At 54.7% G+C, this 25,811-nt stretch overlaps 2 protein-coding genes across 2 annotated transcripts; both read left to right on the forward strand.

Moving 5' to 3' along the window:
• Window positions 1-1,160: 1,160 nt before the first annotated feature.
• On the forward strand, window positions 1,161-5,506 carry NPM3 (nucleophosmin/nucleoplasmin 3). Its single transcript, XM_077784507.1, is given in 8 exon segments — window positions 1,161-1,186; window positions 1,299-1,359; window positions 1,362-1,494; window positions 3,059-3,144; window positions 3,827-3,946; window positions 4,172-4,265; window positions 4,683-4,806; window positions 4,922-5,506. Coding segments are annotated over 7 exon segments (612 nt in total). The 3' UTR covers window positions 4,775-4,806; window positions 4,922-5,506.
• Window positions 5,507-17,168: 11,662 nt separating this feature from the next.
• FGF8 (fibroblast growth factor 8) lies at window positions 17,169-25,051 on the forward strand. The gene is made up of 5 exons (XM_021536239.2): window positions 17,169-17,200; window positions 17,285-17,321; window positions 19,376-19,556; window positions 23,758-23,864; window positions 24,764-25,051. The coding sequence occupies exons 1-5, from the start codon at window positions 17,169-17,171 to the stop codon at window positions 25,049-25,051; spliced, it is 645 nt and encodes a 214-aa protein (XP_021391914.1).
• Window positions 25,052-25,811: the final 760 nt, after the last annotated feature.

A 25,811-nucleotide genomic window follows, 5' to 3' on the forward strand; every position in this document is an offset into this window, starting at 1 on the left:
TGTATATTACATCACACTGTGTTTGATGCCCTTGGGATCAATTGTCAGAGACTTGTGTCTGGTTTTGGTGTTGGCAGCTGTACATCCACAAAATTTAACTTGGGAAGATAAATATTGAGATATGTAAAGCAAGTAGTTTCCTGTTTAGAGTGACAGCTAATAAGCAAAGGGATGGGCCAGGGGTATGAAAAGGAGCTTTTTCCTAAGGTCACTTCACAAGAGTTTGTCCACCTGCTGCACAAGTGCACTCACTGGTGGTGTGGTTCAGAAACTGTGTTGTTTGGAGAACAGGATAACACACAAACCAAGCAGGGAAATTACAAGGTGAAAATTTCTGGCCCAGTAAATGTTCTCTGTTAAAATGAATAATGTGTTGCACATAGGTGACTCTTTTCTTAAAGCCTATTTCATGAGGTTATGACAGACTTGTCTCTGTACAACACATCTTGGCCTGGGAGAAGGGAATGAGCTCTGATGTTGCACCAGACTCTCTTCCTTTAAGGGAGCATAATGCAGCAATGCATGCACAATGCACAATGCATGCTCCTGCCTCCATCGCTCCAGGGTGGTGGCTGCAGACAGGTCAGGTGGGGTCAGGTGGCTGCGCAGAGCAGCTGCTGAGAAGCACATGGGTGTGCTTGTGTAACCATTGCTGCACGAGCAGTTGCTTCTTTCTGGGACCTGGTTCAGCTTTTCAAACCCCTTCAGTCAGGTTTTCCTTGAACCTACTCCAGCTCAAGCAAAGCGAGTTGCTGGCTAGCAGAGGTCTCTGCGGTAGGAACAGAGCCAAGTTTGTCCCCAGAAGGCAGTGTGAACTCGTTAGTGGGGTTTAATTTGGCTGCTCCTCTGCAGCAGAAGCAGATTACTTCCCTTTCTGCTTTGAAAGGCCGGTCCGGCCCTCTCCTTACCGTAGATTTTGAAGTAGGGTGTTGCCTTCTGTGCTCAAGCACTCTTATGCCGCAGTCCCCCGTGTCAAATCACGCTGCTCTTGCTCATGCTTAGCGGGGATAGAGATGAACAGGTCCTGCCGATGTGGTCCGCCCTCCATCCTTGTCAATCTCCTCTTCCCCCCTCGGTAGCCCTCTTTATGCCCTCAGCCTCCCGGCTCCGTGCCCTGAGGCTCCTCCCCAGGGCTGGGGCGGCTGCTGCCGTGGGCCGGGATGGTGCCCGGGGAGAAGGGCGCTATGTGAGCAGCCGGTAGTAAGGGCCGTTTGTCCGGTGTGTCGTTTCCACGGTTGCGGTGGGGTCAGTGACTGCTGAAGGCCCAGGACAGCCCGGAAATGCCCGAATTAAGGCAGCCGGCGGGGCGCTGCCGCAGAACCCTTTGGTGGTGTCCCCGGGGGCGGGCGCGGGGCGGGGCGGCTCGGCTCGGCACGGCGCTGCACGGCCCGCCCCGCTCCCGGACCCGCTCCCGGACCCGCTCCCGGACCCGCTCCCAGCGCCGCCGCCTCATGGAGCCGCACGGGCCCGCCTGCCCCGGCAGCGTCCTCTTCGGTGAGGGGGACACGGGCCAGGGGGACAGAGACACACCTGGGGGGTCTTGGATGAACTGCGGAGGTGACACACGGGGCGGGGGTGTGGGGACGAGAGACGTAGGGAAGGCAAGAGAGAGCTGGGGGCAGGGGAGACACGTTTGGGCAAATTAATAGGGGACAGGAGAGAGACGGGCAGAAAGAGACTTTGGTGGGTAATGGGGACGGCGTGGAGGCTGGAAAGATACGTGGGGGTGAGGGGGGGACACGTGTGGGGGCAATAAGACCGGGGGGGTGGCGGTGAGAGACCTGGGGCCAGCAGAGACATTGTGGGGGGAAGGAGGCAAGAGAGACACGCGGGTGTGGAGAGACACGTGGAGGGCACTAACGTGCCGTGGGGGAAGGAGAGTGTGGAGAAACACGTGTATGACCGGGCTTGGGAGGCAGCAGGCACATGCCGGGGGTCCAGGGGGGTTTTGGGAGGAGCCGCGTGGGCTCTTGGTGTTCCGGCGGCTTTAGAGGACTGGGATTAACGGGGCGGGGGGTTGGAGCCGGCCTTTCCCGCTCCTCTGGTTAATCCCCCGCGCTCCCACGTCAGCGTTCCGTGGCGCCTGTGGCAGGGCGCTGGGGCCGTGCCCCTCCTCTCTGGGCGGGGTTTCGGCCGCGCCGCCCGGGCCCTGCGCCGCTCTCCCGCGGGCAGGGCAGGGCAGCGCGGCTCGGCGCACGCTGCGCTGCGGGAGGCGCAGTTACAGCTCCACAGGCCTTTTATGCGCCTGGGCTTTGGTCCTCCCCGCCGTTGAGTCCGATATATAAGCATGGGAAGAAAGCGGTCCTGCCCCGGGCTGCGCTCGTGGAGGCTGATTCCCCTCCCTTGGAAATGCCGGCACTGGTATGCAGCGCTCAGCTCTGTGTTTTTCCGGTTAGCCTCACACTGGTGAATCATCCTGCAATAAGTTAACGTACCCAGGGCAGTTTAGTCCCTCCCTTTGGTCGGCTGAATCCTCATCCTAAGAGCTAAGCACGTAGTTTATGTATCTCCCTTGTTTTTGTAACTGTCTGAAGAAGTGTGTAATAAAATATATTTCAAAACTTCTCTTGAGGGACTCCAGCTCCCGGCAGCTTGGCCTGGTATCCTCCCCTTGGTATCCTCATCATTCAGGTCTGGCACTTTGTGTCTGTCTGCTTCCAGACTCCCATCCAAGAAAAAGTTGTACTGGCAATGGCATGAGCAGAGTCACTCTTTCGTCTGTGCCCTCCTGTTTCCCACAGTGGTGTGCCGTGACTGTTCTGCTCTCTGGAGCGGAAGAACCTTGCCCTGCCAGTACTTGGGAACCTTGGGTGCCCATGGGCATTGCTTATTGGCAGCCTGCTTTGGGGACACCAGGTTTTGTCCACGCATGGTGCAGAGGCGGATGTGTAGTTTTCCGAGACCCTGGAGCCCAGGGTGCCCTGGTCTGATGCTGCTTCTCACATGAGAAAATAAAGAGTTTTAGGGATTCTATATCCATGCCTGGTCAGGGTTCCCCCTCACCTTTAGTGACTGTTGTGTAATACTTGCTACTGCTTTTTTAATCTCCTCCTTCTAGGCTGTGAGCTGACTGCCAGTACCAAATCCTACACATTTCAGGTGGATGAAGAAGATGATTCTGACCACATTTTAGCACTCTCTGTGGTAAGAGAAATGTGAATTAACTGTGCTTGTTCTCTCCTGTAGTTGCCCACGTCCTTATACCCCTTTTCCAGGCTCATCCTCCTTCCTTGGCTGGGCTGGATCAGGGGACTCCCTTGGCTGAGGTCCCAGGACTGGCTGCTCTCAGGGCATGACACAGAGTGGTCACATTTATCCATCATACGGAGGTGCTTGTGCAAAGCCAGTGGTGGCAGGAGACTGCTGAGTAGGGGAATGCTCCAGGCAGGTAGTGAAGAAAAAAATTTTCCCTTATATTTGACCTTGCTGGAGCTTCACATCGATCCACACCAGCTGGTCTCTGGCTTGTTATTCCCCAAGCCCAGATAGGTACAGGGCTTTATTCCTGGCTCTTCCTGGAGATGTTTTCTATCCCAGGAGCACAGAACCTGTCAGCGTGGATCAGATCAGCAGAAAATGCAGCCCAGGTGCCATCCCTTCAGGTGACTGCAGTAACAGCTGTTGCAGCTGGGAAAGGCACAGAGCCCTCTCTGGGGCAGTCAGGGGACAATTGCTATGGGGTTTTTCAGTGCTCTCCCTGTTTTGTGGAGCAGCATCCCCACTCCTTGCGTGACACCTGGACTGACAGCATTGCTGTGAGTTACTTGTCCTGTCCCAGATGTGTCCCTTGGGAGAGCATTTGTTCACAATGTCCACTCCCACCCAGGTCTGCCTCACTGATGGTGCCAAGGACGAGTGCAACGTGGTGGAAGTCATTGGGCGAAACCATGAGAACCAAGAGATCACTGTGCCTTTGGCAAATCTGAAGTTGTCATGCCAGCCCTTGGTAAGAGGCTGATTTGAAGACTCGGGGGTGCATAGCTTCAGGGAACAGGACAGCTCTGGATATTTGTGGATCCCAGTCTAGGATCTGCAGCTCACAGGCAAATGCCTTGGGTACCCTCGGCCTAGCTGTAGGTGCCCTCAGATGGACATGTCCTGTACTGAGAACTACGGGATATTCTGCTTTTTGCCTCTGCCCCTAACTCAGCTCCATCTCTGCTCTTTGCAGCTGAGTCTGGACAACTTCAAGCTGCAGCCTCCAGTGACCTTTCGCCTGGCAGCAGGCTCTGGCCCGGTGCACCTTGCCGGCTGGCACAAGATCAGTAAGGACTGAAGGGTGGGGAAAAGCTTGGGAGGAGTCAGGGGTATGAAGGGGCTCCAGTGTCAAAAACGGCCAGGGAGCTGCTGGGAGATGCACTGGGTGCTACCTGGCAGGCATGCTGTCCCTCCTTTGTGCTGGTTCCCAGGGGCCATCCCAGTGCAGGGATTCCAGCCCTACCATGAGGCCTTGCATGGGAAAAGGGATCTGGACATCTCAATCTCTCCCCTTTTCTCATGTCTGCCTGTTACCATTCTCCTCTGAGACCTCCCTCCAGCTGGGATGCTGCTTATTTCCCACTGTTAGCTGCTGTGAAAGCTGCTTTAAGCTCCTTGAGCTGCTCTGCTCTTGGGGTGTCTCATGGGCTGGTTGCATTTGCACAGACATACATTGGTGAGTAACAGTTACTTGTGTGTCCCAGTGCACAGGGAAGATGCTTCCTTTGAGGAGGATGATGACTTGTCTGAGGAGGATGAGGAGGACCTTCCTCCTATTAAGCCAGCCAAGAAGTAGGAGGAGAAAGGAGTAACTTGTCTCCAGGCAAGGTGAGGGGCCAGCCCGCCCTGGGGGAAGGATCTGGGTGGCTGTGGTACTGCTGTGGCAAGTGTGGGTGGAATGTGCTGCTGAAGTCTGCTGATCTCAACCTGGTTCTTCTCCTAGGTACTCACTGGGACTTCTCTCCCTGGATGGTTTTTATCTTGGACGCCTGTTGCCAGGACCTCAACATTTGCTGTTTTTTGTTTTTTTTTTTTAATGCTGTTTTAACTCTTTGGGGAGCAGGGGCTGCTCCCAGCACTGAGGTGTCTCCTTTCACACAGCCCTGTGAGGGTGATCCCAAAACTGGACGGATGCTGCTGGTATATCCCCTCTCTCTGATTCCTGTTCTGGGAGTTGGGGATGAAGAGGGTGATCCTTACCCTGTGCCTTTTTGCTGTCCTGGACCTCTGCTCTGTGTACCCCCTTTCCCTGGCTGTGAAATACTCAGTCCTGGCCCCTTCTCCAGCAGATGGATGTAAAGCCAGTGTGGGACAGGCACTTTCACTGATTCTAATCTGTTTGCTTTTGCTTACTCACAGTTTGGTGTTTTTTATACACTTGGAAGTGTGAAAGTGGGGCCTATGCTCTGTTCTAAACTGCAGTTATGGTGGGGTGGGAGCTCACAGCCTCTCTGATTTGGGGGAGTTCTGGGTCAATTTGCATTGTAAAGAACTGTTCTTACACTCAATAAAGATCTCTCAGGCATCAGGTCTGAAGAAAGGTCAGGTCCCTGCTGGCTGGCAGGTTCTTCCCATGCACGCTTCAGTGGGGCAAGTTTGAGCTGTGACCTTTGCTGAGGAGTTGTTACCCCATGCCTGGGTAGAGAGGGCTTGATCCTTTCTGCACTTCAGCCAGGTGGCATTTCTCACCCATGGTGGCTGGTTCTGCCCTTAAATGTTTCTCTGGCACTTTCTCTGCAGTCAGTCTTGCATTCTTGGCCCATGTGTCAATGTGTGTCCCAGTCCTCCTGTCTGAGACACTGGATGTTGTTCCTGAGAAGCACCATGGACTGTTTTGTCATGCTGGCTCTGTTGATACCCTGGGACAGTGAGTTTCTCAGTAGCCTGGATTCATGTGGGAAATCCAGGATGGATCCTCGCTCAGGCAATTTTCTAGATTATGTTTCTCTCTGGAACCTGTGCAGGTCCTTTGCACCTACCCACTGTTTCCTTCTGGCCCCAAACAGACTTTGCTTAGCTCTCAGAATGAGGCTTCAAAGCCCCTAGCAGCAAAGGGAAAAGGACTGAAGAAGAGCTGGCTCTGGGAAGATCTTTCTGTGGCATTTCAGTGCTTGAAGGGGGCTTGCGAGAAATATGGGGACAGATGGTTTAGCAGGGCCTGTTGAGGTGGGACAAGGGATAATAAATTTAAACTAAAAGGGTTTATTTAAATCAAATATAAGGAAGAAGGGTTTTTTTACCACCCTTGAGGTTGGTTAAACGGGGATGGAGAGGCGGCGGGGGCCGGTGCGGCACCGCCAGGGGGCAGGCGGACCGCAGAGCCCGGGCTTGGGATGGAACCGTGGCTGGGACAGCGCCATCCCAGCCCCGGCCAGGGCTGGCATCCCCATCACCAGATTTCCCTGGCGATGTGCACCTGGAAGGGGTCAGGGATAATCAATCTGCCAGACCTCGACTGTGCTCGTGCTCCGTGGAAATGCAGGGGAACGGGAGCCGGCAGATCATTTTTAACAAGGCACTCTTGGAAGGAAGGGTTGGGGGAGGCAGCTGCTTCCAAGCCTGATGGGGAGTGATGAGCGGAGGGAATGGGCACTGCTCCATCCTGGGAGGGTGATGCTGATGATTCACAGAGTGGAAGAAGCCCTGTTGGCTTATGAGAAGGCGCGTTTGGCCTCTTCAACAGTAAAAGGAGATTATTTCAGGCTGCTGGTGTGTGTACTTCAAGGTATCCAGGTAGCTGGAACAGAGACTGTCCTGGCAGGGGGCAAAGGTGGCACCATGGGGGACGTGAGGGTGGTGGCAGGAGGCTTGAGGAAACAAAGCTTGTGCACCCCAGTGTAGGAACAGCTGAGCTCGAGATCTTGCCACGAGTGCTGGCTGGTCCCCAGCGCTGCTGTAGGGCAGTGCTGTGGGAAGTGGATGCCCCCAACACAGAGGGAGCAATAGAGGGGCTGGGGTGTGTTGGCACTGCCAAGCCCCTTTCTAAATGACTTTGGGAGGTTTGCTTCCTGCTCCCCAGCAATGTCACAGCCTTGATGTGCTCAGCTTGGGGAGAGGGAGATAAATGCTGAAATGTCAGGAGGCTGGGAGGGGGGATGCGCTCACACAGCACTTAATGGGGAAGGATGGGATTACAGGGGTCACGCTAGGTGAGCAGCTTCCTTCGTGGAGCTGATGGTATCAAAGCAGGTGCCCCCGGCTGCAAATACCTTGGGCAAACAAACAGGGCTGTCTAAGAGCAGGTGGGCTTGGGCACGGCTGGGCTGGGGGGATATTCAGTGCTGGTGGGGGGCAGGAGGCTTTCTGTGCACAGGGAGTGAAGCATGGGGCTCCTGGTGTGAGGGGGCTGCCTTGTCTTCCATAGGGTGAGGGGGTAATCGAGTTGTTGTGTTTCTATGTACATACGTGAGCTCCCCGTGCTGGAGACACACCTAAGGGTGTGGAGCCCATCACTCTCCCAACAGGGGGTGGATGTGCCAGTACCAGGGGAGCCAAAATCTGCCCCAGTCCAGGTGGCTCTAGGATTGCTCTGGGTGTTGATTTGATCTGAGCACCCACCCGCTCTGCTGCTTCAGGGCTGTGCATGCTGATACAGTTGGTGATGGATCCCTCCCTGCTCTGGCAGCAGTGAGTAACCCTGCTCCATGAAGCAGAGAAATGGAGCTTAATATGAATGGAGCTCATCATGCATTGAGGGTGGCTGTGCACCCATGGTGCCACACACTCCACAGCCCTCCCAAACCAGCCTGCTGCTCCTGGTGAGAGGCTCAGGCTGCTTGCTGCAGGGCCTGGCTCAGGTGCAGCCTTGCTAAGCTGGGGCTTGGCTGCCTCCTCCCGCTGGGTGGCTGGGCCAGGCCAGCAGCTCCCAGAGGATGGTCTGATTTCAGAGGTCAGGTTTGAGTTGCTATTTCAGGGATGGAGGAGCAGGATGGGGAGCTGCTCTGCTGAATGTGGTCAGGAAGTGGCTTTCCTTTTGATGCCCCAGCGGGTCCTGCCCCATCAGAGTTCTGGCTGGGTTTCAACTCATTGTGGCTTAGACCACGGCCCCAGGGCGGCTGAGAAGCACAGCTGTAACTGTGCTGTAGGTGGGGCTGGTCCCCTGCTCCATGAACTCCCTGTTGCTGGTTCCCACGCCGATCCGGGGTAAAACTTTTTCTCTGGGTTTTAGCTGCCTGGGCTTTGAAGGAAGCAAGGGGGACACCCCAGGAGATGCAGCATTCCACTATCCTGGGGTGCAGCAGCTCTGCGAAGTGGGCACACAGCCATGTGGCACCCTGGTGGCAGCAGGAGCCAGAAGGGACAGCAGAGCCCCCTTTAGCTGGGACAAGCCTGATGGTGGATGTGATGAGTGTGCTGTTCTCTGAAGTGTTAGCTGACTCTGCCATCCCTGTTCCACCCTGCTGGCAGTGGGCACGGGTACCTCTGCTATTGCCTCAGGGAACCAGGGCAGGCCCCATTAGAGGACAGATTGCAAACAAGGGAGGCAGCAACAGGATCTGGAAGGGCCAGGCTGCCAGTAATTCCCATCCTCTTCCCATCAATATGCCTTGCAATGGGAAATGGTGCTGATGCACTGCGTGGGAATGGCCTTCTCTGCTGGAAAAACTGAAGCTTAGGTCTGGTGCTATCTCCTGCATGCTGCTGCTCAGACACGTGCTGGGTCCTCCCCAGACTGCTTCAAGTTTGTTGGGAGCTTGGATGTGTGGTTGTTCACCCACTGAGTGTTCTGTGGGAGGAGAAGAGGTTCCTCCTGCTCCCAGTTCCACAGCAGACATCTGGATTCACATCCTGGCCCAGGAGTTAGCTCATACTCGGGGTGGTGGCAGGCTGTCATAATGTGGCTGCTTGTGATGTGGACTTGTGTCCCCAGTCCCACAGTGCTGCCCAGAAGGCAAGAGGGGGCTGTTTCCATGAAGGTGGTGTTGTGGCTTTTTGTTGTGCAGGAAGAGCACAGCTGGAGAAGCATGGGATAATGTTGGAGCAGGGGTTGTGTGGGTTTAAATTCACAGACACTCACAGACACATAAAGCAGGTGCTAAAGGTGAATGTGTTTGGGCTGTGGCAGAGAGTTCCATGCAGGGCAGCCTGAGTTGAGGCTCCCTGCAGCTGTCACACACTGTCCCCTCCTGAGCCCCTGCACAGCCACCTCACATCAGGGCAGTGTTGGCAGCTCTGTGCTCAGCACCCGCAGCCGAGATGCCCGGAGGTCACAGGTGTCCTGCCCTCTGACCCCTAGAGGTGCAATCTAATCACCCTGGGCTGTCCCTGACACTGGCAGAACTGTCACTACTGGCCACACGTCCCTGCCAGGCTGGTGGCATCCAGGGGAACAGGGCCTGCATGGAGCATCTGGGCTGTGTCCCAAGGGGATTTGGGATCTCTCAGAGTTTCTCTCTCAGGGATGTCAGTGGCAGAGCCCTAGGCTGCAGGATTTATCTCTGTGGTGTCCTTGCTGGTGAAGTCTCTGCACAGGGCCTGTGGGATGCCTCACACTACTCCATACCTCCATTCCCTGCTCCCCTGACAGGTTCTTAGGCAGGCAAAGACCCCTGAGCTGCAGTGCATGAGATTTTTGGGGCTGGATAGGAAGGGTGGTTGCTGATGGGCAGAGTAGAGGATGAGAAGAGCAGAGGGGACAGGGACCTTGTTTGTGGCAGGTCTGTCCTGCTAGACCTCCTAATGCTCAGCTCACAGGGGAAGGCAGCATAGTCTAGCAGTGGGGCTTGGCCATTGGGAAGTAGGATTTTGGCTCCTGGGGAATAAAATGAAAGTAGAATGTTTGGAGAGCTCTCAGACTCTATATGAACTCCCTGGGCATTTACACCTGTGCCTAGGCTGACCCCTGCAACCCTGACCCACCCCTGCACATCCTGGAGATGGTGTCTGCACCATGATGGCAGCTTGGGTTGTGTATGCCATGGCCACACTCCAGGGTAGCATGAAGTCCCCTACCACAGCTGCTACTGGGGAGAAACCAATTACAGGCTGTGTCCAGGCTCTGGCTGTTGTTTTGTCTGTGACCATGTTCCCCATCTTCCTAAAACACAGAGGTCTGCAGGGCAGTATAGAGATCAGGCACAGCCTGGGCATGGAAGGGGCACAGTTCCTGTGCCAGTCCTCATCCCAGCATGGAGTGGGGGCTGTAGGGTTGACAGAAGATGAAGGGCTGTGCATGGATAAGGACTAGCAGGGGATTTGGGGCAGGTACGTGGCGTGGTGGTCCATGGAGCCTCCTGCAAAGGTGGGGGGCTGCAGCCAAGCCTGGACAGCAGCAAGTACCGTGTGTGTCCACCTCAACACTCCTTTGGGGCTCACTCCCACTGGCCCCACTGCCTCCCCATAGCCCCAGCTCTTTCAGGGCCATGTGGGGTGCCCTGGGGCCTGGCTCCTTGGAGCCAGGGTCAGGATGAGCTGTGGCTCTGATGGGCTGGGATGTCAAAGGGGCCATAACCCTGGTGTTTTGCAAACTCCTGGGGTCAGCAGTTCAGCTGCCACTGACACAGAGGCCCAGAGACACACACGGGCATTTTGGGTGGATGCTGTAAGCAAACAAACGAAGGTAGAGTTACAGCCACCACATACAGCCCCCTCTGGGCCTTGCTGTTGGTTTTAGGCTTAACCCCACCACGGGCTGGGCACAGAAGTTCTCTTCCTAAGAGGACCCAAACCTAGCCAAATTGCCTGATGGGGCTGGCTGGAAAATGAGACAAGAAAGGAGCAGCATTTTGCATCTGTGTCTCAGCTACTCATGATCCTGAAGGAGCCACAGACCCCATCCCACCAACAGGACAGTGACACCTGGCATTGAGTGATGGCTCCCACCTTCCTGGGTGGCCAGTGGAGCCCCTGCCTACCCAGCCTAGCTTTGACCCACCCTTTCCCAGTCCTGCTGATGATATGTGGCTGGAGACCCCAGCTTGGGCTGGGACTGTGATGCTGGGGAAGTTGTGCCAGCCAGGAATGTCTTGGGAGCAGGTTCTGGAGGTGCTGTTTGGTCTGTACAGGGTGGTCAGGAATGGAGTGGAGCTACCTAAGTGCCATGAGCACACATGTCCTCACCCACATGTCCATGGGTATGACCCTTCCCTTTGCACGTGTCATGGCCATTCCTGGGCAGGCTGCTTGTTTGCTGACCCCTGTTCAACACAGAGCAGAATTGCACAAAAATACTCAGCCTCGGCTTCAAATCATGCAGGGTTGGAGATGTCACCTTCTCCCTGAGCTGATGCCATGCAAACTGCCCTCACTGGGACCCTTTGGTCTTTGTTTCTGGCTTGCCTAGCTCAAGTTCTCTGTATGGACCCCTTCCTGAGCTGGGTAGTCACAGAATCATCCTAGTTCTCTCTCCTTGCAGATGGATGGGACCTGAGCATGTGCCTCCTCCTCAGTGCCCTCCACAAGGCTCTTGGTCTTGCTTAACTCTGCCAGATCATTATCCATGTGCCTGGCTGACCCCATGTGCTGGGTGGGGATGCCAGAGATGAGAATAGCACCGGCCTCAACAGACTGGAATGCAGGGGATGCTTAACACCATTGGAAAATCCGTGTGTGCATCCATGGACTGTCCTGGATGACAGGGTGATCCCCTGCTCTGCCTGGGAGCCAGGAGTGAAGCTGCCACATGCTGAGCCCCCCAGGCAGCCCCTGCTATGCTGCCAGCCCTGCTGTAGTGAGTGGTGAGCTCTCCTCCATATGGCCCAGCCTGGATGGATGGATGGAAAGCAGAACCCAGCTTTGTCTTCTCTGATCTGCAGGAGCATCGCTGCTGGGAGCCAGCACGTGGCCACTGAAGGGTGGTGAAGCCAATATTGACACCTGCAATTCTAGGAGCACAAACTGAAATTATGGAAGCAAAGGCTGTGTTTCTAGAAAGCTGCTAGATAGGAGGGACAGGAGGTGGTGAGGGGCAGAGGAGTCAGCCTGGTTCTCTGAAATGAAGCCATGAGAACAGGCTGCTGAAGAGCGACCAGAGAGGCCACGTCATTCAGTCTGGTCCTGCACAGGGGGCCCAGGGGGCTGTGACTAGAACACAGGGGCAGTCTCCTGGCCTGGTGCTCCCACCACCCAGAAAACATGCCTCAGTCTTGCTGCTAGTAATTGAATAGAGAGAAGAATTAATTGTGAGTGGGCTGTGTCTCCCCTCCCCGCTCCTCATTTGCCCTGGGGCTGCCTTGGTGCTGTGGGTAGTGAAGACAAGGTCATTCCCATGTAACACATCCCAATGGGGTTTCGCCAAGTTCCTTCCCTTTGGGGGGTGGGGGCAGGTTAATGGTGAGCAGTGGGATTGCCCCGGGCTGCTCTGTGCTGCTCAGCCATGGAGGAGCTGCTGTTGCCTCTGAAACGCCCCATTAAAGCCACAGTGAAGGATCAGCAGGCAGGGCTGGGGGCACTGGGCCACGGGGCTGGGAAGGGTGAGGGTGGAGTGGGCTAGTATCCCTCTTGATTTGCTGGGAAACCTCCATGTCTTTATTTTGGGGTGGAAAAAGTTGTTTTATAGCCAAACATCCTCCAGGCATGGCTGTAAAACATTACAGGATGCTGGGGTTTGTGCATTTTTGCTCTTCTTCATAATGGTATTGGAGCAGAGAGAGATGCTCAGGTGTTGGGCAGTGCTTTCTGCACTTGTGTCCTCACCTTTGTGTGCCCAGCCTTTGGCTAACCCTCAACCCTACTGCCTACACTGTCTGCCAGGCAACTGCTCTGCAGACTGTCTGAGCCCTCTGCACCTGCAGAGAGGAGCTCTCCCCGGCCTCTGGCCGGCTCAGTGCTGCTGTGTGCTGCTGCTGCAGGTACTGCTCTCCTCCATCAGCCGGGATTAGCGCTGTGGCCCTGTCTGTGTCCCTGCCTGGCAGGAGCAGGGAACTCTGCCTGTTGGCCTCTCTCTGTGAGTGGCAGCAACGTCCTGGTTGCTTCTCCACCTGATGGTTTCTCCTGAAACTATCCAGTGGTAGTTCCCCCTGAAAGAGGTATTCAAGGCAAAACTCTTGTGGGTGTTTTGCAGGCCTCCCCTCACTCCAAATTCTCCTAGACTCCTCTTCTAATATGAGCTCCCAGTTTGCTAGAAGCCCTTGTCTCCATTCAGCCCAGTTTGGACTGCTTGCCCCTAAAGCTGTGGTTGGTGTTGTTTTCCTTGTCTCTGCCTTTCTGAAAGAAGGGATGCTAGTGGAGAGGTTTCAGGCTGATGCTCTTTGCTGGCTTTGATCTCTTGTGGGGAGCAGGAGTTGGCACCACTGTTTGTCATGCTGCACAAGGAAAGTGGTGTATGTGGACTATTTCTGGCTAAAACTGGGCTAGACAGGGATGATAAAGAAGCAGGCAGGAAGTTGGAATCTGGCTCTGTCCTGCAGATGTGCTAAGGGAGATCCTGAAAGAGAGAAGGGATTGTGCTGGGGTGGCCCTGGGTTTTGGGGGTGTCGTGCTGAGCATCACGAGGGGAATGGGAAGAGCTTCCTTTAGCATCTGCTGCACCCTCCCCAGTCTCTGCTGTACAGAGAGGCACAGACCCCTCCCAGAGTTTCACAGTCCCTCACCTGCTGCTCCTTCCAACTCGAATCCTCTCCTGATCTGCTTCCTGTCTTATCTCAATCTAGGCTGCTCCAGGAGCTGCCTCCACACTCCCCAGTTGCCAGGAGGTTCTGTGTGGGGTGAAGGAGGTGGGCAAAGTTTGAGACCAAGCCCGGACCCCAGCCAGGCTGGGACTGATGCCTCTATGTCCTGGTTCCTCTCTCAGCTCCTGCTTCTTGGTATTGTAGCCCTGTAGCTGCACCTTGGTACCCTCAGCTTTGTGGGAGAGGGGATGGGAAGGCTGCAGCTCACATCTCTGCTGCTAATGATTCATCTGCAGTGTTTAATGTCCCTGATGAACATGAACATGAGCTCTTCTCTGAAGGAAAACCCTTCTGTATCTGACCAGTCTAAATATGGTCCCAGTTCTGCAGACTGGGGCAACAGAGCAGTGGGACAGCAGGACAAGATCTGATGGGACCATGCTGGTAAGCTTCTTCCAGGGGTCACAGCCCAATGGCTGCTTGGTGTGCTGGGGGCACAGCAGGTCCCCAGGTCTTTTTGCCACACTGGGCTTTCTTCCACCATCTCCACAGCAGTTTGGCTTGAGGCCCAGCTGGTCTCAGGAGCACAGGGCTGGAGTTTCTTTTCTCCCCAGGAGAGCCAGACAAGCCATTTAGCCTCAGTGCCAGGGGATGGAAGGGACCCTCACCCTTTGGACCAGGGGGCTTATCTCAGATGGCCTGTGAAGGAGCTGACAGGCAGGCAAATTTCCCTTGTTCTGCCTGGCATGGGCGAGAGCCTAGCCAAAAATGTTTTTTACTTAAAAACAAAAGTGGATGGGGGTGTCACTCTTGTTGCAAACACAGGTGGGCTGGGAAGCACCAAGGGAAGAAGGCAAATGCCTCTGTGCAGGCCCCCATCTTCCCTGCAAGGAGCAGATGATCCAAGGCATGCAGCAGAGGTGGGGTGAACCCAGCAGCTGTGATGCTGCCTGTCCCTGGCTGCTGTCACGGACCTGCTCATTCCATTTCCCTTCCCAAAGGTGGGGTAGGATGGGGGCTGTGGAGGCTTTGGCTGTAGGCCTGAGGATGGCTGACAGGAGCATCGTCTGTCATCCCCTGTCAGGCAAAGTGTGGCCACCCCTGCGTGATCCCACACTGGCTTGATTTTACAGCCATGACTGGCACTTGAGCCTGTTTGCTGAGGGCAGGGGGCACACGGGACTGTCAGCTTGCAGCTGCCTCTGACCCCATACAGGACACCGTAAATCTCCCAATTTAAGGCAGTCTGGGCTGTTCTGGAAATGGTGCTATTGAGTAGACTGCAGTGTACACGGTGACATGTGCCTGCCTGACCCCGTGCCCAGCAGGGATAAAGTAAAGGTGGCCACTGGTGAAGGAGAGCAGCATCTGGGAAATAGACTGAATTCCTTGATTTTTTTATATGTAAAAAAGTATGGATTGCCTGAATTTAGAGCATCAGGAGTGTCTAGTGTTTCCTGCTCTGATTTTGCCTGGTTTTCCTTAGGCAGTACAGAGAGATGAATAGGAGGAACCACCTTACCTGTGCTGGGGTATATCAACTGTTCACACAGCTCAACCTGGAGGGTTTTTCTCCTGACCATGTGCTGTACTGATGAACTGAGTGTGTGAGTGTGGCGTGCCCTAGGAAACCAGCTCCTGCTTCTGCCAAGCATCTTCAGTGCTTATCCTGCCTGTTCCTATGGTCCCCCTAAATCCTTCCAGTTAAATGCAGGCTTGGCCCAAGACTTCTTCCTACACATTGGAAACCCCCTTAGAAACATCTTTTTGTACCAGGAAAAAAAAAAAAAAAAGGGAAGGAAAATGAACAATTAACTGAATTTTGGGATAATTTTGGCCAGCACAAGGCAGTTGCTCATCCTGTTCTGGGTTTGTTAATACTGATGCAGGGACTGTTTTCGCCTTGGGCCCTGTGGGGTCAGTGTGACGGGGCAGTGCCCAGGCTCCCCTTCCTGCCTGCAGCACCCCTCAGCAGTGAAAGATGCTGAGCAAGATCAGGTGACAGAAGTGACAGTAGGCAGAGTTTTGGGGTGAGACATTGTGTGGTGGGGAAAGGTGTTGGTGCACTTGTGTCCAGGGCTGTTGGGTGCCTGAGCAAGGAGGGAAGTGCACAGGCTGGGTGTCAGTGTGCATGTGAGAGAGAGACCTGTCCTGCAGCTGCAGCTGGTGTGATTGTGTGTGAGGCAGAGGGTTGTGTTTTGCGGGTAGGGGTAAGCAAAGCAAAGTGTGAAAAGCTGTGCTGGAGTGTGCAGAGTGTGTGAGGGGTGCAAGTGAGAAGGAGGGGACCTGATGGGAAATGCTGCACGGATGTGCCAGCTGTGTGTGTGAGAAAGGGACTGTGTGCAGCCTGCGTGTGTGAGGGATGCCTGCATGGATGTGCGTGTGCAGGAGGGCTGCACAGGCGTGTGCGGGGCTGTGTGTGTGTGCGGGCGGGCCGTGCACGCGTGTGTGAGTGTGGCTGTGCTTGTGCGGCGGGGCAGCCGCCGCGCTGTCACTCAGGGGCGGCTGACAGGAGCTGCCTCTCCAGCGGCGGCAGATAGCGCTGATTGCTGATTCGAGGAAGCAAAATAGCAATTGTAATTATGGGCTCTGATAAGATAAAGGAGGGCGCGGGGAGCGCGGGGACCGGCAGCGGGGCACGGCCGGCAAATTAGCAGCTGTCACTCAGCGCCGAGCAGGCGGCGCCGGCCCCGGCCAGGTACCGGCCCCGGGGGCCGCCCGCCGCAGCCCCGCCGCAGCCCCCGCCCCGGTGCGCAACAGGTGGCGGGGCCGGGAGGGCCGGGGCTCGCCGGAACAATGCAGCCCTCGGCGGCCCTGCCCGGGCTGCGGGGCTGAGCCCCGTCCCGCCGCCGCCCGGCCCCATGGCCCCGCAGCGCCGGCCCTGAGGGCGCCCGCCCGCTCTACAAGGTAAGCCCCGGCGGGGATGCTCGCGAAGAAATCGGGGGTGTCCCGCTCCCCACCACGGTTGCGGAATTTGCTCAGCCTCACTCCTTCTCGAAACTCCGGCCCCCTCCATCCCCCTCCTCCGGTAATCCTTTTAATGTCTGGCACGTCCCGGGAGGGCTCGCCCGCCCGCTCCCAATCCACAACGCGCCCGCGGAGCGGCGAACCCCCAGCGGGGGGAACCGCGTCCCCGACCCACCCTCCGAGCCCTTAAACCCTGTTTTACGGATGGGGAAACTGAGGCACGAGGTGAGGAGGGAGTCCCGCCGACCGCTGGCCGCGGAGCCCGGCCCTTAGCGGCAGCCCCAAGCCCCGGCGACACCTGGCCCGCTGCTCGCTTCGCTTCGGCAGGTACCGCCGGGACCGGGAGGGGAGCCGGGGTCCCGCCGGGCTTCCCCCGTGGCGGCTGCCGCCCCCCGGCCGCGCCCGCCCCCGCCGTCGGGGTTGCGGGTCGGCTTCGCCCTCTGCGGAGGCAGCGGGGCGGGGGGCTCCCCGCGGCAGGGGCCGCCGGCCGAGCGCCCCGGGGGCTGGTCGGGCGGTGGAGCCGCCGGGCCTTTCCCCTCTGTAGCCGCTTGTGCCCTCCTTTCTTTGGGGCGAGGACGTGCCGGCAGGGCGAGAGGAACCGAGGAGCTGAGACAGCGCCGCGCCCCCGGGCGCTCCGCACCGCCGTCGGGCCCCCGGCCCCGCACCGGCGCCGCGATGGACCCCTGCTCTTCGCTCTTCAGCTACGTGTGAGTACCGGCAGCCACAGCCCTCCCGCCCCGCGCCCGCAGCCCCCCCGGCTCACACCTCTCTCCCGCTTTTCCCCCTCCCAGGTTAATGCACTTGTTCGTCCTCTGCCTGCAAGCCCAGGTAAGTGCCCGCTGGGCTGCCCGGCTTTGTTCGCCCCGCGGGGACGGGGGGTGCCCCGCCGCCGCCGAGCGGCTCGGCTGGAAGGGAGACGGGGAAGAGGAGCAGTTTAAAACCCAGGAGACAAAAGTTGCCTGGGTGTAAAAAGCCGGAGCCGAGGACGGGACGCAAAATAAGGCGCGGGGGACTACGGCTGTGAGGCAGAGTACCGGGATTTCAAGGAAATACGCAGGGTTATCTTAAAGCAGCTTTAATTCCCGTTCCCGGGACCCCTAATTACGCTGTGGATACCCTCATCCCTCTGCTCCGTTTTTTTTCCCCCCTACATTGCTTCATCCAAAAAAGTAAATCAGAATTTTAAAAAGGAAAAGAAACCCTGCAAAAACCTTAGTAAAAAGTGCAGGTTTTGATTCATCTTAGAAGTGTCAGACTTCAGCATCGCTGGTTTGTATCGGCAGAGACAGAAGTGACATGAATAGATTAAACATCCCGGGCAGAGCTTGTGCAACACCCGCATACCAGCAGGCACGCGTCGCTGGGAGCGGTGAGCCTCCAAACCGGGGTGAAGCCCCCCTTCCCCCTGAGATTACAGGTGCAGAAGCTTTGTTTAAAATGCCCTTTAAGCTACTTTTAAAAATTGTTATTTTCCTGGAAGCTTGCAGGGGGAGGAAAAAAAATGGAGTTTCCAGCTGAAAACTGAACGGAACGGAGCACTGGGATTGTGCAGTTGTATAAAAACATAGCTGTAATATTTTGGAGTATGAGATGGAGACCAAATAGCAGCATGGCTAATGACCTCTTCTCCACATGGTACCCTCATCAGAGCTGGGGAGAGAATCCTGCTGCATTATCCAAAACCCTTCTATAGGAAACACACATGCACAGGCAGAAGCAGAGGGAGAGAGATGACATTGTCAAGGGGAGATATCTCTATAAAGCTGGCTTTGGGAGAGCAGCGGCTTTTGCTTTTATTGTGGTTTTCTGTTGTTGTTTAAGACAGGAGGAAATCTTCCCATTTGACGTGGGGGTGGTGGGGGGTAGCCCCAGCCTTCTGATGTTGAAAGGAGCGATCTCCTAACATTTGCTCAGAATACATCTTTATAAATGTCAGGGAGCAGCGAAACTTTCCAGACTTAAAAGAGGGATTTGAGACGAGGGGGGAAAAAGACTTCTGTGCCAGCTTGTGAGCCTGGGCTGAGGGGGGAGCAGGTTTGGCCGCTCATGAAAATCATTTAAAGCCCAGGAGCAGCAGTGTCGGGTCTGAAGAGGATGGGCTCAGCTGCAGCTCCGGGACTAAAGGGCTTGGTGTGCTGGGGCTGGGGACGACGCCGTGCTGGCAGCAAACAGCTGACTGGGGATGAGAGCTATGTTTGCATGGGGAGCGTGTTGGTATCCTTGGGTGGTTATACCACTAAATACCTGCACTAGGGCATGGTTTTCTTGTAATTCTTATGCCTCATAATTCTACCATCTCTGTGAACTTTGTGTTTGAAGAGCTTAGTAAGTGGGGTACTTATTATAATAATAGAGAGCCTGAGACCCAGAGTAGGACAGGCAGCTGTTGAAACTGTTGGGGGTGTGTGCCTGAGGCAGCTGGAGCAGTAGTATGCTCCTGCAGAGGTTAGAGAGGTGTGGGATGAAAGCATCAGCCCCTTGAGAGGGTAACGAAGTGCCATCCTGTATGTCCCACCTTGATCCCCTCCAGCTTCCAGCCTTGATGCCCGTCTCAAGGTACCCCAGTCCCAGTCAGGACCCACTGAGTCCTGGAAGGGCCTCTGGGGTTACCAAGCCCTGTTCTACTCCTGAGCTACCAGCACCTCTGTTCAGAGCGGGTGTGGAGAGGGCACAGCTCTGTATAGGGCTCTGGTCACTGTGTCCCCGAGCTTAATGCTCCTTCTCCTGGAGAGGCTTTGATGGCACAGGAGGCACCGCCGCGGTCCTGGCTCCCGGCCTCCCGTAAAGCCCAGCTGGAGGCCAGCGATCTCAGCTCAGCCCGCTTGCCCCGCTGAGGAGTAGAGATTATAATGGTGTGTTGTATATTTTTTAATTTCCTAAAGGTAACTGTTCAGTCCCCACCTAATTTTACACAGCATGTGAGGGAGCAGAGCCTGGTGACAGATCAGCTCAGCCGGCGGCTTGTCCGTACCTACCAGCTGTACAGCCGGACCAGCGGGAAACATGTGCAGATCTTGGACAACAAGAAAATCAATGCGATGGCAGAGGATGGGGATGTGCACGGTAAGGACACACGATGTGGGCAGGCGAGGGGGGAGCTGGGGAGGTGTTCGCAGCCCAGCGTGGCGATTGATGATTTCCGTCCTGTTTGTTAGCCAGAAATCGTTAAAATCGTTCGGCTTGTGGGGGCTTGTAAAAGGAGAACATAGGGGTCAGTAATCAGCAGCTGTGTGATTCAAGGTAAGGGCAGGTTCCCTGTGCCAAGGGAGGGGACCAGTTCTTGAAGGATAGGCTCTGCTTCTTTCCTTTTAATTCTTGGTTTGCACCTGACTCAGAGGGCTGGGTGTGCAGCATCCTGAGCATCATCAGACATTTCATTCCGGGTCTTTGCAGGGATGGGAATCCCTGAGACTTTCTTTTGAAGCAGAAATGGAAAATAAATTTGAAAAAGAAGAGGTGGGGAGGAGAAAGGGAATGACTGCTTTGGAAGCCTTCCCTGATCTAGGACTGTCTAAAGTGGCATTTTCCTATCCCATCCCTTCCTTCTCAAAAAAAAAATCATGAGCAAAGGGTCAGTGAGGCAGTCGGCCGCAGGCAAAGATGCTGCGGTGTCTCCAGAGACAAAGCAGAGACTCTGCAAGCGTGAAAGCCTGCGCTCTGCCGTGGCCTCTCTGCATCACCCTGGCACCCATTCCTTAAAACCTCCACTTTCTCTGGGGCAAGGGGACCGGTCCAGTCCCTCTGCTGGGGACTCTCGAGGCCCAAATACTTTGCTCGTGTGAGCTACTGACATGCTGGGATGGTCAAATGCAGCGCAGGGGTCAGTGGGGCCAGCGAGCCCCGGCACGGCCGCGGGGCCGGCTGTGGGAGGCCTGGTCCTGCACCCAGGGAAGTGCCTGTGTTCCTGTGTGTTGCACATAGGTATCACAACTGTTTTTCTTTGGCATTATCTGCAATTTCCCTTTCTTCCTTGGGTAGATTAGTATAAACAATTTTTTTTTCATTACCTTTCTGGTTTTTGAGAGCTATTTCTTCATTTTGCTTTGGCTGAAAATTCCACGCTGGATATTATCAGTACAAGCACAGTGCAGGTTACATGTGATGTTTCATACATCTAGAATTAATCTTGCAAATTAATTATTCCCATCCTGGAGCAGCTCTAACTTGAAAGGGCAGTAGCTAATTTCTGAAGCAAAAAAAAGAAAATCCCATCTTGTTTTAGACCTCTAACGCCTGGATTTTAAAAAACTGTTAGTGCATATTTAAATAACAACCAGGTTTAAATACGGCCAGAAGGAGGGGACTGGTGGTGGCTTGAAAAACTCTATTAAAATGTAATAAAAAAAGGTTAAGCATTTGAAGAGCTAAGGAGGAAAATGAAGACTGATCTAAACCAGAAAGAGAACAAGCAGTTTTTCAGATGTAAAGTTTTAAAAGAGTTGCAAGTCTGTAAATGTTAAAATAGAGGTTCAGGATTGTTCTGTATGAATCTCTAGGGAGGCCCCCATGTCTGGAAGAACTATTAAAACGCTTCTTACTTTCACCTTTTTTAACATTTCCTGAATACTTTCTCCTCTTCGCAGTCCAGTTGGGGGATCAAGTGTGTCTCGCTGCATTTTTTCAGCATTTACGTAGCCACTTTCCCTTCAAAGTTTGAGCATGAAACATAATTTTACTGGGATAAATCTGTCACTTAAATGAAAGAATAGAGTTGAAAACGTTAAGCCTCCCCCACTCCCCAAAAGAGGAAGGGGAAAAAAAAAGGAATCCCCCCAAATGTTATTTAGAAATCCACTTTTGTAGCAAAGATCCCCCCTCCCCAAGCCCTTCTTTCTGCTTTTTTTTTTTTTTTTGTCTCATTTTTGGGGGTGGGCGTGTAAAAGGGGTTGATTTATTTTTGCAGATGACCCCTTTCCCCACGCTGACATTTTTACAGCCGACTTAACATCGAGTCTGGTGTTTTCAGTTATTTGTCTTAATTGTCAATATTTGATTGACTTTTTTTAATTCTAAGGGAAGGCGGGTGGCTGGTGCAGCTCAGCTTGTCCCTCCCAGGCTGTGCCTGCCACCAAGAAAACCACTGCCAGCTGCAGCTTGGACTCGACCCCACGAGTGGTTGGAGACACCAGCACAGCCCTCTGCCCTCTTGCTGGTTTTTGTCTGTGGGTTGGGGCTGGAGTTTAGAAGGTTCGTGAGCTGCCTGCAAGGGTCTAGGGGTGCAAGTCCCTGGGGCCAGGTTGTCTTCATCCTCTGTGGATAAGAGATCTGGAGTGACACATGGGCTGGACTCGTGCAGGGCAGCAAACCCGTCTGGTAGCTGTAAATCACAGCTGCCCTTTGGGAAAAAAAAAAAAAGAAGAGAAAAGTCCAAAAGAGAAGCAATGTGCATCTTTAAAGCAGGGTTTTGTGCTCACTGGGGCCAAGGCCTCCCCACTCCCTCCCTCTTTCCCTCTTCATGCCTCCCTTCCTCCCTCCCTCCCAGCTCTTTCTATCTCTCAGAGAGAAAAATCAATTCTCCTCAAACCTTTTACTGCCTCCAAGATCAATTCCACCCCTTTCCCCAATATAGATAAATAGGGGGTCACTGTCTCAGTGCTTTGTTTGCAGAGTGCCATCGCTCCCGTGGGTGATTTTTGGGGATGCTAGGTGCTTGTCAGGCTCTGGGCATTGATCAGCACAGCCTGGAGTTCGCTCTTCCCAAGTTTCTTGTCTCCGAGTTCAATCTGTGCCTGCCTAGGAGTAGGGGGATGTGAGTGCAGGGTAGCCTGGGGACAAGAGATGCTGCAGGGTGATTTTGACAGGAGGGGGGTGCCTGCATGCCCATCAAGCTTGGCCTGTCTAACAGCACCAAATCAGTTGTCCCCAGAAAATTTGGGGATGACTTTTCCATTGGTCAGCTCAGCAGCTGCCAGTTCTGTCTGCTTGCTGTCCCCACCCTTGGTGCCATTGACCTCAGTAGCATCCGTCATAAAAAGGGATGCGAGGCACTGCAGAGATGGAAAGGCCATTTGCCCCTAGCCCAGAGTGTAATTTAGGCTCAGTTTAACTTGTGTGTGCACCTACCTTCTGCTGTTCATCCTTCTGCAGAGCCTCTCACTCCAGAGCCACATCGCTGCCCTCGCTGGGGCTCGCTGGAGGCTGAGCATCCTGGGGTAGAGATGTGCGAGCTGCATGCAGTCAGCTGCAGTCCTGAGAAACTGAATATCCCTTGTGCAGGAATCGGAGAGGATAAATAAGGCATCAATGAACTTAAGCCCATAATAAGAGTGTAGGCTTGGAACCTTTGTGGCCTGTCCTCTAAATGCCTGGTTGGATAGCACTTACAGTACTATGGGCTGATGCTGGACAAGAGCTGATGGGACAGTCACAGCTGGCTTTTTAGCATTGTGGGGAATTCTTTGGTGCTTGGCATAGCACAGACCTTTTGAGGTGCAAACAGGTAGCCACCATTCCCATCGGGGCTGCTCTGGGGGACAGCAGCTGCAGGAGCGGGAAGAAGGACGTCCTGTCCCCATCCTCCCCCTTTCCTGGGAATGGATGGGCTTTGGGGCTTGGGTTCCCAGGGTGAAGGCAGGGAGGGAAGGTGACAGGTCTATTTATAGGCGGCCCATCGACCCAGCAATTTGCATAGCTCCTTCGGAAGTCGATCGATGCCTCCATTAAAAAACTGAGACCAAATCAATATGCCCTCTCGACTCGTGCAAAGGTGAAAGGCATTAAAAGGGTGGCTGTACCCTTCACGCCTCCCCTGCCAGCTGCAAAGTCACTGCTCCTCCTGCAGCCCTGGCCTGGCAGAGGGACACGGAGCAGTGTCCCCTGGGCTGGGGACAGCTGGCAGCACACTGTGCTTCCAGAAGGTGCCCACAGGCACACCCAGTTTGCAGGGCAGGACCCTTCTTATCTGCCAACCAGCGTGTGCCCTGCTCACTGCCCTGCCTCTGTCTGGGACACCCCTGTGACACCTGAACCACTGAGCCCTGTGGAGCTGGGTAAAACAGAGCTACTCCCTGTCCAGCACAGCTTAAGGTGGCAAAGGGACGTGTCCAAGGTCATGCAGAGACATAGGGGCAAGTTAAGGGGGAGGGGGACAGGCTGTATCTTAACCTCGTGTGCTGATTTTAGGGCTCTCTGGCCCAGTTACCAGAGATCATGTGCCTGCAGTGCCCAGCATCAGGGTGCATTGCTGGGGTCTCCATACCTGTGCCAGCCCTGTCCCACATCCCCTCTGACCTCCCTCCCTCTCTCCCCCTGCTGCTCTCCCCAGCCAAGCTCATCGTGGAGACAGACACCTTTGGGAGCCGCGTGCGTATCAAGGGGGCAGCCACAGGTTTCTACATCTGCATGAACAAGAAGGGGAAGCTGATTGGCAAGGTAGGGTGCAAGGGTATGGCAGGGCAGGGAACTGCCGGGGACTCGAGTGGGGACTGCCAGGAGAGGAGCTCTGCCTTTTAGGGGCAGGGGGACAAGCCATCCTGCAGCCTGAGGGGGAGCAAGAGAGGTGGGCGGGTGCCGTGTGTGGCACATTCCTTCTATCTCTCCGAACAAATAGGCGGATTGCTGGTCTATTCTCCACGATTACATGGTACAAGTGCCAGGAATGTTAAGATGCTCCATGGGGCTGGCCCCAAGGCCAGACCCCACCACCCGCTGGTTTGTCATGCAGCTTCTGTGCCTTGATGCCCCTTCTCATGGTGGGGGGGGGGGGGGGGGTGCTGGACATGCAAAATCCCTCCAGAACAGCGATTATCTGCAAGGATTTTCCACTGCAGCTGCTTCCTGGGGGCTGCACGATGTGGGTCCCTCTCTAGTCCTGCTACTGCCCATAATGGGGGGAGCTCAGTTCCTGGCTACTCCACGCTCCCCCCACCACTGTCCTCATGTCACTTCTCCTGCCAATCAATGCTCCTTGATACCCCTCCTATATTAAAGACCCCGGGGGACAGGATGGGTGGGTGAATTGGTACGGAGAGTTTGCTTATGGTTACATCCAGGCACAGATGGAGGCACAAGTTCCCCTGTGGATGTGGTGGAAGTTAAGGCTGGGTACATAAGCAGCAATGAGCAGTATTGTGTCACACTGCCTTCTCCCTGCAGCTTGTTAAGGAAAAGCACATTTCGGGCAATTCTGACTTGTGGCAGAAATGAGCCTTTGGTTGCCCACAAGCTCTGCAACCCTGCTGCGCCGGCAGTCAGTGCAGGGTGGGGCAGTGAGAAGCAGCCCTCTGAGAAAGTGCCTTTTACTTAAATCCCTGCTCCTGTCCCCTTCTCAGAGCAACGGCAAAGGCAAGGACTGCGTCTTCACGGAGATCGTGCTGGAGAACAACTACACGGCGCTGCAGAACGCCAAGTACGAGGGCTGGTACATGGCCTTCACCCGCAAGGGCCGCCCCCGCAAGGGCTCCAAGACCCGGCAGCACCAGCGGGAGGTGCATTTCATGAAGAGGCTTCCCAAGGGCCACCAGACCACCGAGCCCCACAGACGCTTTGAGTTCCTCAACTACCCCTTCAACCGGAGAAGTAAAAGGACTAGAAACTCCAGCTCCAGAGCGGGCCCTTGATGTGCCTGCCCCTGCCTCCTCTGCCTGCATCTCTCCTGGAGGATGCTCCTCTGAGCTTGGTGGACTATATGTAGAGACTTTCCCACATGGGTATTAAAGAAAACAAAAAAAAAAAAGGGAGGGGGGGAGGATAAAAAAAAATTACCTGCTCTAGTTGTTGGTACTTTTGGGGGGGTGTTTGGTTTTTACAAAAAGAAAAAAAATAGGAAAAAAATGAGAGAGGCTCTATTTTTGTACTCCAGCTTTAAAAGTAATGAAACATTCAAAGACTGGTGAAGGGAGAAGAGCCCTTCACTTAGAAATGTTCTAGTCTATTTGGGGTTGTGCTTTATTTTGTATTTTTTTTTTTTTTGTAGCTCTAGGGGGAAAGGAGTTTAAAAATCATGTTTCAAACAAACAAAAAATCATAGAAATCCAAATCTGGAAGCAATGTCCTACTTAAATGAACTGAACTAATGCAATGCTTGCTGGAGAAGATGGAGAAGCTGGAAAACAGCTAAGAGGAGAGGATTTATTTTGGAGGTGGTTGGAGGCCTCCTAGGTGGTTTTTGCAGCCTGGGTCATGTGGGGACACTGCCAATGGGGGCTGACTGTGACACCTGGGGTGAGGACCACTGGATGCTTTCTTTCTTGGATGTGCCTACTTCTTTGGCTGAGCAAGGGGTTGCTGGAAGTTGCATCTTTCTGAGAATGCTGCTGGCTTCACAACTCTCAACTTACTTTTTTTCTCAGGAGGGGACAGGGGTGATGGATTCCCCAG

Source organism: Lonchura striata, chromosome 7 (genome assembly GCF_046129695.1).
Source record: "Lonchura striata isolate bLonStr1 chromosome 7, bLonStr1.mat, whole genome shotgun sequence".
Lineage (NCBI taxonomy): Eukaryota > Metazoa > Chordata > Aves > Passeriformes > Estrildidae > Lonchura > Lonchura striata.